We start from the raw sequence: 12,627 nt of genomic DNA, 5'->3' as shown, positions 1-12,627 counted from the left end.
CTGGAGGGCTGTGGATGGCCTCTAGGGAGGTCACAGGTGTGCTGCAGGGACTCTCACCATGCAGTGGTTCTCAGCTCAGCATTTGGGTGGTTTTGTCCCCACTCATCTGAAGAAAGGACACCTTGAAAATGAGCCTCTCAGAGGCCTGGGGTGTACAGTTGGCCTCCTTCCCTTGTTTGATGGATCAGGCTGCAAGCAGAGTGAGCTGTGCCTGGGCCTGCCACTGCTTCCAGCCATTTCTGGTGCATACCCAGATTCTGCCCACTTTGCCCAGGCCAGCATGGGCACTCCTCTGCCCTGTTCTTTGTAGGGCTGGGGAAGGCTGAGTCACTGCCTGTCCCCAGCCCCACTGCATGCTCAGCTCCACAGCCTCCAGGCTCTCACTCTGGCACAGGCTATTCTTGCTGCAGCTCAGAAACCACACCAAGTAACTGACTTTGCACAGGGCTTGGTAGTGCTGTAGGTGGTCTTTTTGTGATCAGGTTTGGGTTTGCTTCATCCTCCAACGAAGTGTTCAGCTTACCTGAGCAAAAATGGAAGGAGGAGAACTGGGAATCCCAGTCCTTGACTTGTGCCCTGTCTCTTGTTTTGCCTGCTGATGGCTTTGTTGCCATGTGTGCTGCTTCCCCCCAGAGCTGCCTTTGTTGGAGGATGTAATCCCTTGCTCTGTTATCTGTGCTTGGATAGTCAAGGGCCTTATGGCTTTGTTGTCATAAAGTGACTGCTGAGCTGGCTGATGGGCCAAATGGGGCAAGTTGGAGTTTGATGTAAAGGAGATGGTCACTCCTGGTGGGATGAGGGTGAGCAGGAGAAGGTAGGTTTGGGTGCATAGAGGCCTGCCTGTTGATAAGTGTTAGCACAGCATCCAGAGAAGCTGTGTGTGCAGCAGAGGCATCTCCAGGAGGTTGAGGCAGCTTCTCTTGCACCAGGGTGTTGTGTTTTCACTGATGGTAATGTGGCAGTTGGTGTTCCCTGTTGTCTTCAGCTTGGCCAGGCTGCAGCAATCAATGCTGTAGACTGCCTCTTCCTCACAGACCAAATCCTTGTGAAAGCTGCTAATTGTCATCTTCTGGCTAGGATTTTAATTCAGAAGAGGCACTCTAAAGCCCTTCCTGTGCAGTGAAGGCAGTGCCAGTGGGAAATGGTGGGTGTTTGCTTGTGAGGGAACTTCAGTCTTGCTGGGACAGGGTAAGTCCCCATGGGATTGCTCAAGTGGAACCTTTTAAGAGTGCTCCTGCTGCTGCTACTTGTGATTTATGCTGAAATGCCTTCAATTGTGTCTTCTAGCAAAAGGAGCAGCGTGTCTCCAAAGGCAAATACTGCATCATGGGTGCCTCTGGTCCAATGTTCCTGCCAGCAGTGTGCCTGCTGTCCGGATGTACAGCACACAGGCAGCAGAGAGCAAGGATGAGGAGCCCCTGCACACCATCATCAGCAACACGGAGAACGTCCAAGGTCAGCACGGCCTCGCGTGTCTTGTGGGAGCTCCCTTGGAGCACAGGCAGGTGGGGGATAAGATCTGGGTGCTGCTGTGCCCTGACTGAGAGGGTGAGCCCTCTTCAGTGGTGTTTCTGGAGGAGGAACAGCTCTTGGTCATCACATCCTTGCTGGAAGGCTACAGTTGGAGTCTTTATTGCACCATCACCTCCCCAAAACTGGGAGGTGTCAATCCAAGTGGCCTTTGCTGAAAAAGGAGCCCATCAGAACTGCAGGCAGATGTTGCACCTGTGGGCTTGCCCTGGCAATTGATGCTCATGCATATATGCAGAGGCTCCACAGGCACTTTAAAAGAGCCATTTTGGCCCAAGTCATTGCTGTGGATCCTGAAGGTCTAATGAGAATCCTGGTGTCAGTGTTTCAGGGGGAATGAATTGCTTTGCACATCTCCACAGGGAGGTGCTTTAAAGCAAAGGTACATGAGCTATCTGAGCATAGAGACAGCATCTTCACTCCATGCTCCTGTGGTTTTTCAGGCAGGTACTTTTGAAGCTGCCAGGCTGTGCAGCCCCCAGTAGGGTTGATGCACTGCTGCTGTCACATCCCAGCTTTGCCCTGGCACTGGGGAATGTAGCAGCAAGGCATGGAAGAGGGGGGTGTCTGAGCCTTAGCTTTCCCATGTAACTTCAGGGTTCTCTAATGCTTCTAGCAGGAGAAATGCCTGGATTTAAAAGGCCGAGGATTGTCCTTCAGCTGAGATGTTTTGTAGTGTTTATGAGGAAAACTTTCTGGGCACAGAAAGTTCCCTCCTGGGAAGCTGAAGCACATGGTGAGACTGTAGTTTTGTCTTCATTCCCAAGAGGAGCCTGGTGAAGTGCCTCACAGGTGTGTTTGTGATTTTATTCTAGGTGCAGCCTCTAAACATGAGTTTCAGGCTGAAACAAAGAAGCTACTGGACATTGTTGCCCGTTCCTTGTACTCTGAGAAGGAGGTGAGGCACCCACTGCTTGCTGGTGGATCTTCTGTTGGCAAAGCCCTGTCTCTGCCAGGAGGCACATCCAAAACTGTAGAGCTGGAAGAATTCCTGCTCAATTTCCCAGCCAGTCCTGTGCTGCTCAGGTCATGCTTTCTTGAATGACATTTTCTGAAGACACCTTGAAAATGTTTTCAGAAGATGTTGCAGGTGTGGCCAGTTGGCTCTGTGAGCCTCAGAGCCTCCTCAGTTCAGACCAGCTGTTCTGCTGGCAGATAATGGGCAGCACAGTTCTTTTTGTGGTGAGCTTGGAATTCAGCTGTGAGTAGGCAATGAGTTCCCAGGTCTCTGGGGGGCTGTGCTGTGGCCAGGGCCGGGCTGCAGTGCCAGGTTGTGTCTCATCCCCAGGTGTTTATCCGGGAGCTGATCTCCAACGGCAGTGATGCGCTGGAGAAGCTTCGGCATCGGCTGATGGCAGAAGGGAAGGCCCTGCCTGAGATGGAGATCCATCTGCAGACAGACAGTGGAAAGAGGACCATCACTATCCAGGTACTTCCTTTGGTACCAGGACAGCCTGGTTTCCTGCTGCTGCCATCACTGGCCTGTGTCCTGTGAAGCATCAGTGGAAGTTGAGTGGCAGCACAGCCCCATGGATTCCCAGGCCTGCCTAAGAAGGGTTCTGTCCTCAGGTGGACTGTGTTTCTTGACACTGTAATGACAGGATTTGGTGAGAAAACACTGATTTATCTGCTCCCATTTCTCCCCATAGGAAAATTTGCTGTTCCTTCCTGCCCTATTTGGAACTACCAGTTGATTTGCTTCCAGCACTTTGGTGCACTTCCAGGGCGTGTGCATTTCTCACTAGGGAAAAAAGTTGGGAGTCTGATTTCATCCTGACCTCTGGGGAGGATTTCCCTCGCCTCCTTAAGTCTTAGGTGTTATGTGGTATCTCACAATTCTTCCCATCTTCTCATCTCAGGCTGAGAGATGCTGAGGTGGTGAGAAGAACCTCCCATTGCTTATTGTCTCTATCTCCTGCTCCAGGAGAGACCAGGTCCAGATGATACTGAGACTCAGTCCTAACACACAGGTGGGACTGTAGATTGTGGCAGTACCATAGCATTTACCTGTCTTCCTTTCTGCAACCCTGGTTTTGATTGTTCCCTACTGGTGACAAAGTGCTTACTTAGGAGGAGGTGAGGGTTCAATTTAAGTATGCTTACCTCAGGGGAGGGAGGGAGGGTGGAGCTGGACCTTCTCCTTACCTTGATTGCTCTTCTTCATGGCTGTTGTCCGGGGTGGAAAGCTGAGGCTGTGTTGGTCTTTTCTTGGTGAAGTTCTTAATGCCCAGAAGGTTCATCAGTGCCTTTCCTCATGGACCAGTGTCAGCCATGAGAGTCTAGTTGAGGACTGTTCCCAGAAGAGCAAAGAATGAGGCAGACAGCAGCATGTGAGCAAAGGCCAGCCATGGCAGGTTCAGGGGAGCTGTGGCACAGACAAAGCACACAAGCTGCTATTTTTCCACGTGGGACAAAAGCACTGGCAGTTAGAGGCTGCTCAGATATTTTATACTTGTGTTCCTCTGCAGAATGAGCAGCTGTGGTTGCCATGGGGAAGTTAGCAATTGTCAGTGGGCAACACAATCATCAGCCCAGCAACTCTCAAACAGTCATGTGGAAGCTTTGCTATTCCTATCTCACCTGACTGGTGCATTTTTTGACTGCTGTATAACACCAGCTCTTTAATGAGCTCTTGCTTCACCCCAAGTCTGTTGCCATCCCCACCTTCCTCTTGCCTCTCCCTTTTGCTGTCCTCGTGGATACTCAGCCTCTGAACCCATCAAGACATTCTTAGAACTCGTGCCCTGCAACCATGGAAGCTGTTCCCCGCCTTGGCAGTTTGGGTCAGGGACCCATTTGCTCACCTTGCAGATAGGATGCATTTGATGTCACACCCAATTAGCCATGTGAAGGATTTGTCTTTTTATAACTCCCTACCTGCCTGCCTGCACATCCCTAATGCAACTAAATGAGTCTTAACTAGGAAGCTTTTAACTGCAGCAACGCTGCGCTCTCGGAGGGGGAGAGAGCAGCACTTCTCCAATCTCCTCTAAGAGGTTTGTCTTCTCAGTAGTGCCTAAAGCTCCTTACCTCCAATGAAGGGTTTATTTATAACCTCTTGAAGAAACACTGTGTGTAATGATTACTTTGAACAAGGCTCATTCAGAACACCTCCCTACCCTTATGGGATGCCAAGGTGCACAACCTGCCTGCGGTGATTGAGACAGAGATGAACCCCTCCCTTCCTTGCTGTTTTGTTTTCCATACCCACTAGGACCTGCCAGAACGGAAGTGGCAGCTCCCTCCTGTGTGATCTATGGAGGTCCCATTGTCTTACTCTGATCTAGGGGCTTTGGCTGCTCTTGGCCCCTGGATCTGCTAGATCTTTCCCTTCCCCTTCCAAGCCCTGCAGCACCTCTTTGTGTCTCACCAGCTGAGAAAAGGCAGGTCTGTTACAGGCTGTTCCTGGGAAGGATTATCCAGCTCTGGTAAAAGACTACATCCATCTCTGTTAAGCAGCTGCAGTTCTGCTTTCCTCTTTGCCAGGGTTGGATTTCAGTCAGAGGCAAAGCAGGACCCAGAATCCTAAGACAAAGTCCTCCTTCAGGGATATCCTACCTAGGCACTGCCAGGTGCTGTCTCTGCTGAGAGGGGAGTGCTCATTGTCTGCTCCTCTGGATTACACCACCTCAGGTCCTTCACCAAGGCCTCGTTGTCTTAGCAAATTGCAGCATTTCCTCCAGCCCTCTGAAAACTGCCTGCTTGTGTTTCTGGGGCAGCTCCATCTGCTAGCAGCCACAGCCTGCAAGGTCAGACCTCTTAAGAAAATCCACTTGACAGCGTCAGGGCTGTGTTTGCAGCGAGGACAGATCTGCAGAGCTCTGCAGTTCTGCGTGACAACGCTTTACAGGCAGACCCTCTGATGTGGGGACAGAGAAGCCCTTACAGACCCCAAAGCCCTGGGACAGCTGAGCTCTCCTTCAACACCTGCCTGAGGCTTCAGTGACACGCTTGGCTGTGGTGCTGCTGCACAGCTCTGCCGTACTGCGGCGTCTGTTGGCAGCCCTGCTTGTGTGTGAGCTTGGAGCTGGAGCTCTGCTCATTGCTGGTGCCTCATTTTGGGCTGGGACAGTGCTAGTGTTAAGAGGAAATTGTTTGGAATGTTTACAGAGCTAATAGCTGCTGCTGCTGCTGCTGGTGTGGCTGCTGTTTTAACGTGCAGAAGCTGTGTCATTGCTGCCAGGGCTTGGGCTGCTCAGTTCTCTTTGTTGGGCTTTTCATCTTGCCACCACAGTCATCCAAAATCAGTGGCTGTGAAGCCACAAAATAACCAGTTTGCTGTGTTTGGGAGGAGTTAAAATTACTGCAAGCACCACTCCTCCCTGCAACAGCTCCCTGTATCACTGAGCAGATCTCTGCTGGCTTGCCAGTTAGGAACAGTCTGCAGCAAAGACTGGGCTGTCCTGAGGCTCCAGCAGGAGCCAAGATGTTTGTGTTCTAGCAGTTCAGTGCAGGTGCACCCACATCTCCAGCAAAGCTTGGTGCAGGTAGGGAGCAGCAGGTCCACTGCATGCTGGGTTGTGTCCCAGCAAGCACCCTGCACACCCAGGCTGCAGTAGAGGGAAGGGTTATGTCCTTTGCTATGTGCAGTACTGCAGCATCCTTCTGCCACTTGGGCTTGAGGAAGCAGGAGCTGAACAGTAATGCAGGCTGAGGTGGAGGAGCTGGCTGCACTTGAAGAAGCCTTGGGTGGAATGAAGGTTGCAGAAATGTGGCACTGATTTCAGGGGTGGGTTAGAGCTTCCAGTAGTTGCATCATCTTTTATGCCAGGGGAACCAGAAATACCAACTCGTCTCAAATAACCTGCAGCCAAGGAAGGGAAGTGAGGAATCTGTTCTTCCTCTTCATGCCAGATTAAGAGCATGTCCCATCTGAGAGTGGGAAATTCCAAGGGGGTAAAAGCAAGTACTCTTCTGAACAGCAGGTTTTTAACCTGGATGGGTGGAGGCCACTATAGCAGTGTGTCTTGAAAATAACTTCAACACATGGTACTGGAAAGGAAAGCTCAGGCTCTCTGCTTTGGACACCTTCCATCTAGGAGGCCAAGATTACCTTGAGTCTGTATGCATCAGTTTTATTTCTATTGTGCTGCCTCCTGTTGGTTGCTGCTGCAGATGCTTTATTGGTTCCAAACCAGAATGCTGCTCCAGTGCAGCTGCCATCCTGGTCTTGTGAATTTCAGATCTCTTTAAGCAAGGCATTTAAATAACAGGAGGGGAGCACTTGCTAATCAGGCATTTTGGGATGTGACTGAAATGCATGGCCTTATTTCTGATGTAGCCAGTGCTCTGCTGGTGCCCCGTTGAGGTTTTGCACTGAAGTGTTTCAAGTGTTTGTTTTGCAACAAAAGCCAAATGAAAGGCAGAGTAGCTCAGACATGTCCCTCTAGCTGCAGCACTCTTGCTGATGTAGCTGGCAAAGGCAGCAGTTAATGGTTCCTTAATGGATTGTTTGGTGTAAGGAGGCCCTGCAATACCTTGAATTGGACTCTGGTAATGAGCCAAGGCTGTTGTGTTACCTGGATTTTTGTTTACCAGCTAAATTAAGCAATCAGTTAATTGAAACTAGCTTTGTTGTTGTAGTAACTTGCAGGGCTTTTTCTGCCTCACCACAAGGTGTGGTGTGAATAGCAGAGCTGAGGACTGAGAGTGATCATGGGGCTGGAGGTGTTACCCCTCTGAGAAGGAAACCAGAGGTCCTCAAGGCTGTGGAGCAAGCAGAGAGCCCTGGGGTGCTGCATGCCCGGCAGTTTTCCAGCCATGGCTGCACGGAGCACTCTCAGTTTGCAAGTGTCCATGCACAAAGTGCAGAGACAGCATAAAGGTCCCATGAGGTTCAACAGCAGGTTTTGTGTCCTGGAAGTCTCCACACACAAAAGATGCTCAGCTCTTGTCTCTTCAGGGTAAATGTTGCTTCATGTAAAAGTGTAGGTCAAAAAGAGTGGCCTTAGAGCTCCTCACAGTCCCTCAGCAGAGGAGAAGAGAAGAGATGAGACCAGACCAGGTTGGAAGAGACCTTCAAGATCATCGCGTCCAACCTATCATCCAACACCACCTAATCAACTAACCCATGCAACCAAGCACCCTGTCAAGTCTCCTCCTGAACCCCTCCAGTGATGTGATGGTCTGTAGGCTGTTGTGTTGGCCTGCTGAGGGACAGGGCTGTAGAGGGAGTGGGTGGGGAGAGGCTGTTTGCTCTGCACCCAGAGAAGTCCCCGCAGGAAATTCAGTCAGGTGTGTAGGTTGTTGTTCTGCTGAGAAACAGAAGGCTTCTGTAATTAACCTTCAGCTAATGAAGTGTCAGTGCACTGAACTCTGTTTCATGTTATACAGTGGTTGGTTTCTCAGAGCTCTGGAGTAGCATTTGGCACTTTGAAGTCTGAGCAGATCCCTCCAGGAATTTGTGAAGGCCTGTGCACGATTTGCTTCGTGTTTTTATGAATGGCTCTGCTGTGCTTGGGTTCAGCCTGATAAAACTTCTGTTGAAAACTGAAGGCAGGGTCTGAAACTGCAGAGGAAGAGGAGTTGTGATGGTGGTGGTGGAGCAGTGGCAGTCCTTGCGTTTACGCTGCCTGCTGGCAGGCAGAAGGTGTTGGCAGGGGGGTGTGTGATGGCACGGTGGCTCCTGAAGACACCTGGAAGCCCAGCGGCTGTGAGAAGGGCAGCGGAGCGGTGCCAGCTCCTTCCTTGGACCCCACAGAGCTGTAGTGCTGCCGGCGCTTCTCAGCCCAGCCCGAGGCAGGGTCGCTTGCTCCCGTGGGCTCCCATGGCTGAAGAGGGCCGGCCCTGCGGAAGCCCAGCTCCTGTCTCGCCAGCGCTTCATTCCCGGTTCCCCGCTGCAGCACCACCTGGTGCAGGGAGCTCGCAGCGCAGCGCCCAGGCTGGCCGCAGCAAACGCGCTGGTGGCCTCAACAGCCGTTCAAATGGCCGTGGCGTGTCCGTCTCATCTGCCCAGGTGCTTCCCTGCTCTGGGAAACCTCTGCCCCGCCGGGAGCCTCAGCTGGCCACCTCAGAGGACACTTTCCCTTCCCCTGGTAGCGTCCCAGTGCTGCTGGGGAGCAGCGTTCTGAGCCTGCTGTCTTTGTTCTTGGATTCCCCCTCATCAAAGCAGTCTGCAGGAGCTGCCCTGAGGCGTTTTGCACTGCTTGGCAGGGCACGTGGAATTCCATAGCCCAGCAAATTCGAGGGGTAGGGATATTTAAACTGTTTTTTACCATAGTGGAATTTGGGAATGATATGCTGTGCTATAAATAGGAGTGGATCAGAGGAGTTAGGAGTTCTGCTCAGGGTCTGGCGTGAGCAAAACCTGAACCAGATGCTGAAAACTTCTCTTACTGGCTTTTTCTTCCCTGGGGGAAGGGACCATGTCAGATTCCTGAGACTCTGCCATACCCTGTTTGTTATTCCTGGCTTTTCATCTCCTGCTGTGGAGATCTTACTGGGCATCATCCCTCTTTTCAGCCAAGCTGCCTGACTGGCCTTACCATGGTTAATGAGGGGAAAGGTGTTGCTGTACTGTGACTCATGGGGGTGCAGAATAAATGTCTTACTCACATGACACCTCACTCAGTAACCTCTCAAGTTGACCACAGTTTGATCCTTCAGTTGAGTTAAATGCTGTATTAAAAAATAACTACTGACATTAAGTAAATAAGCCCAGTACATGCCCCACGTAGGTGGTAGAGGCCTGCTGTGCCCCAAGTCACTCTGGCATCTTGCCTCTGAGCCATCTAGCAGAAGCCAGTTCTGCTCCAGCTTGCTTTGCTGACTCCTGCAAGCCAAATTCCAGTCCTGCTTTAACAGCACTTGGGGATCTGCTGGCTCCTCTCAGCTGTGATAACCCTGCTCACAGATAAAGCAGTGGAGCTACCTTCTCACCTGAGCAAGCATCACCTTGCCTCCTGCCTTTCAGAATGACGTAGAGAACTTGTAAAGGTGACTTCTCAGGCTGTCTCCATCAGGTAGAGTTACTCAAGGAACTAATTCAGAGGGTTCCTTGGGATAAAGTCCTTAAAAACAAAGGGGTCCAGGAGAGCTGGACCTACTTCAATGAAGAATTGTTGAAGGCTCAGGGACAGGCTGTGCCAATGTGCCAGAAGATGAGCCGCCGGGGCAGACGGCCAGCCTGGATGGTTCATGAACTTTTAATGGAACTGAGGGAAAAAAAGAGGGTGTATCACCTTTGGAAGCGAGGGGAGGCAACCCACAGAATGTTTAAGGATGTTGCTAGGTCTTGTAGGAAGAGAATTAGGGAGGCAAAAGCACACTTGGAACTTAAACTGGCCTCTACTGTGAAGGACAACAAAAAGTCCTTCTATAAATACATTAATAGTAAGAGGAAGGGGAAGGAAAACCTCCACTCCTTGGTGGATACGGAGGGGAACATTGTAACCAAGGATAAGGAAAAGGCAGAGATACTTAACACCTTCTTTGCCTCAATTTTTACTAGAAGGGCAGAACGTCTTCCTGACAGCTGGTCTGCAGAGCTAGCAGAAGGAGCCAGGGAGCTGCACAGTTTCCCTATGTTCCATGAGGCGGTAGTTGGAACTCTCCTTAGCAGCTTGGATCCCCACAAGTCCATGGGACCAGATGGGATTCATCCTAGGGTGCTGAGAGAGCTGGCAGATGAGCTGGCCAAGCCACTCTCCATAATTTTCCAGCAGTCCTGGCTCACTGGCGAGGTCCCAGAGGACTGGAAGCTGGCCAACGTGGTGCCCATCCATAAGAAGGGCCGGTTGGATGAGCCAGGGAATTACAGGCCTGTCAGCCTGACCTCAGTGCCAGGCAAGATCATGGAACAGGTCATCCTGAGTTCAATAACACAACACTTACAGGATGGCCAAGGGATCAGGCCTAGCCAGCATGGATTTAGGAAGGGCAGGTCCTGCCTGACCAACCTGATCTCCTTCTATGATCAGGTGACCCGCCTGGTGGATGTGGGGAGGCCTGTTGATGTAGTCTACCTGGACCTCAGCAAGGCCTTTGACACCGTCCCCCATAGCAAACTGCTGGCCAAGCTGTCAGCCCATGGCTTGGACGGGAGCACACTGCGATGGGTTAGGAACTGGCTGGATGGCCGAGCCCAGAGAGTGGTGGTGAATGGTGCCACATCCAGCTGGCAACCAGTCACTAGTGGTGTGCCCCAAGGATCAGTGCTGGGCCCTGTGCTCTTTAACATCTTTATTGATGATCTGGATGAGGGCATTGAGTCCATCATCAGTAAATTTGCTGACGACACCAAGCTGGGGGCAAGAGTTGATCTGCTGGAGGGTAGAGAGGCTCTGCAGAGAGACCTGGACAGGCTGGACAGATGGGCAGAGTCCAACGGCATGAGATTGAACACATCCAAGTGCCGGGTTCTGCACATTGGCCACAACAACCCCATGCAGTGCTACAGGCTGGGGTCAGAGTGGCTAGAGAGCAGCCAGGCAGAGAGGGATCTGGGGGTGCTGGTTGATGGTAGGCTTAACATGAGCCTGCAGTGTGCCCAGGCAGCCAAGAGGGCCAATGGCATCCTGGCCTGCATCAAGAACAGTGTGGCCAGCAGGAGCAGGGAGGTCATTCTGCCCCTGTACACTGCACTGGTTAGGCCACACCTCGAGTACTGTGTCCAGTTCTGGGCCCCTCAGTTTAGGAAGGATGTTGACTTGCTGGAACGAGTCCAGAGAAGAGCAACAAAGTTGGTGAGGGGTTTGGAACACAAGCCCTGTGAGGAGAGGCTGAGGGAGCTGGGGCTGCTTAGCCTGGAGAAGAGGAGACTTAGGGGTGACCTTATTGCTCTCTACAACTACCTGAAGGGAGGTTGTAGACAGGCTGATGATGGTCTCTTCTCCCAGGCACCCAGTACCAGAACAAGAGGACACAGTCTCAAGCTGCGCCAGGGGAGGTTCAGGTTGGATGTTAGGAAGAAGTTCTATACAGAAAGAGTGATTGCGCTATGGAACGGGTTGCCCGGGGAGGTGGTGGAGTCGCCGTCATTGAAGGTGTTCAGAAGGAGACTTGACGGGGTGCTTGGTGCCATGGGTTAGCTGTTTGGGTGGGTTGGATTGGTTGATGGGTTGGACACGATGATCTTGAAGGTCTCTTCCAACCTGGTTTGGTTTATTCTAATAAAGGTTTTATTCTAATAAAGAAGCTGCAGGGATTTGAGAAGGGAAATGGCACTTGGTTTTCAAAGTGACATCCTGAAGGACATCAACCTTGTGCAAACACCACAGGACACCAGTCCAAGTGCCGAGTGCTGCACTTTGGTCACAGCAGCCCCATGCAGCGATACAGGCTGGGGTTGGAGTGGCTGGAGAGCTGCCAAACAGAGAGGGACCTGGGGGTGCTGATTGACAGCCAGCTGAACATGAGCCAGCAGTGTGCCCAGCTGGCCAAGAAGGCCAATGGCATCCTGGCCTGCACCAAGAATAGTGTGGCCAGCAGGAGCAGGGAAGTCATTGTGCCCCTGTGCTCAGCACTGGTTAGGCCACACCTCGAGTCCTGTGTCCAGTTCTGGGCCCCTCAGTTTAAGAATGATATTGAGACTCTTGAATGTGTCCAGAGAAGGGCAACAGAGCTGGGGAGGGGTCTGGAGCACAGCCCTGTGAGGAGAGGCTGAGGGAGCTGGGGTTGCTTAGCCTGGAGAAGAGGAGGCTCAGGGGAGACCTCATTGCTCTCTACAACTACCTGAAGGGAGGTTGTAGCCAGGAAGGGGTTGGTCTCTTCTCCCAGGCAACCAGCACCAGAACAAGAGGACACAGTCTCAAGCTGCACCAGAGGAAGTTTAGGCTGGAGGTGAGGAGAAAGTTCTTCCCAGAGAGAGTTGTTAGCCAGTGGAATGTGCTGTCCAGGGAGGTGATGGAGTCCCCATCCCTGGAGGTGTTCAAGAGGGGATTGGATGTGGCACTTGGTGCCATGGTTTAGTAGTCATGAGGTGTTGGGTGACAGGTTGGACTTGATGATCTTTGAGGTCTCTTCCAACCTTACTGATTCTATGAACCTGCCTGCTGCCTCTGTGGCAGAAGTGTGTGGAGCAAATCTGAACATGCATTGGACTGCAGAGATTTTTACTGGGGTCCTGTCACTCTCACAGTGAAAAAGTGTTTTCTCATG

At 51.8% G+C, this 12,627-nt stretch overlaps 1 protein-coding gene across 1 annotated transcript in view; it reads left to right on the top strand.

Annotated features, from left to right (window-relative positions):
- Positions 1-12,627, top strand: part of TRAP1 (TNF receptor associated protein 1) — a 28,713-nt gene that overhangs the window by 3,727 nt on the left and 12,359 nt on the right. The window contains exons 2-4 of the mRNA XM_068146961.1: positions 1,288-1,455; positions 2,346-2,428; positions 2,819-2,959. Of these exons, the coding sequence (XP_068003062.1) occupies positions 1,288-1,455; positions 2,346-2,428; positions 2,819-2,959 (392 nt within the window). The remainder of the gene's footprint in view (positions 1-1,287; positions 1,456-2,345; positions 2,429-2,818; positions 2,960-12,627) is intronic.

This window comes from Melanerpes formicivorus, unplaced genomic scaffold (assembly GCF_026170545.1).
Source record: "Melanerpes formicivorus ecotype bairdi unplaced genomic scaffold, bMelFor1.0.p_v2 SCAF_14, whole genome shotgun sequence".
Lineage (NCBI taxonomy): Eukaryota > Metazoa > Chordata > Aves > Piciformes > Picidae > Melanerpes > Melanerpes formicivorus.
This window is presented reverse-complemented; position numbering and strand designations above follow the sequence as displayed.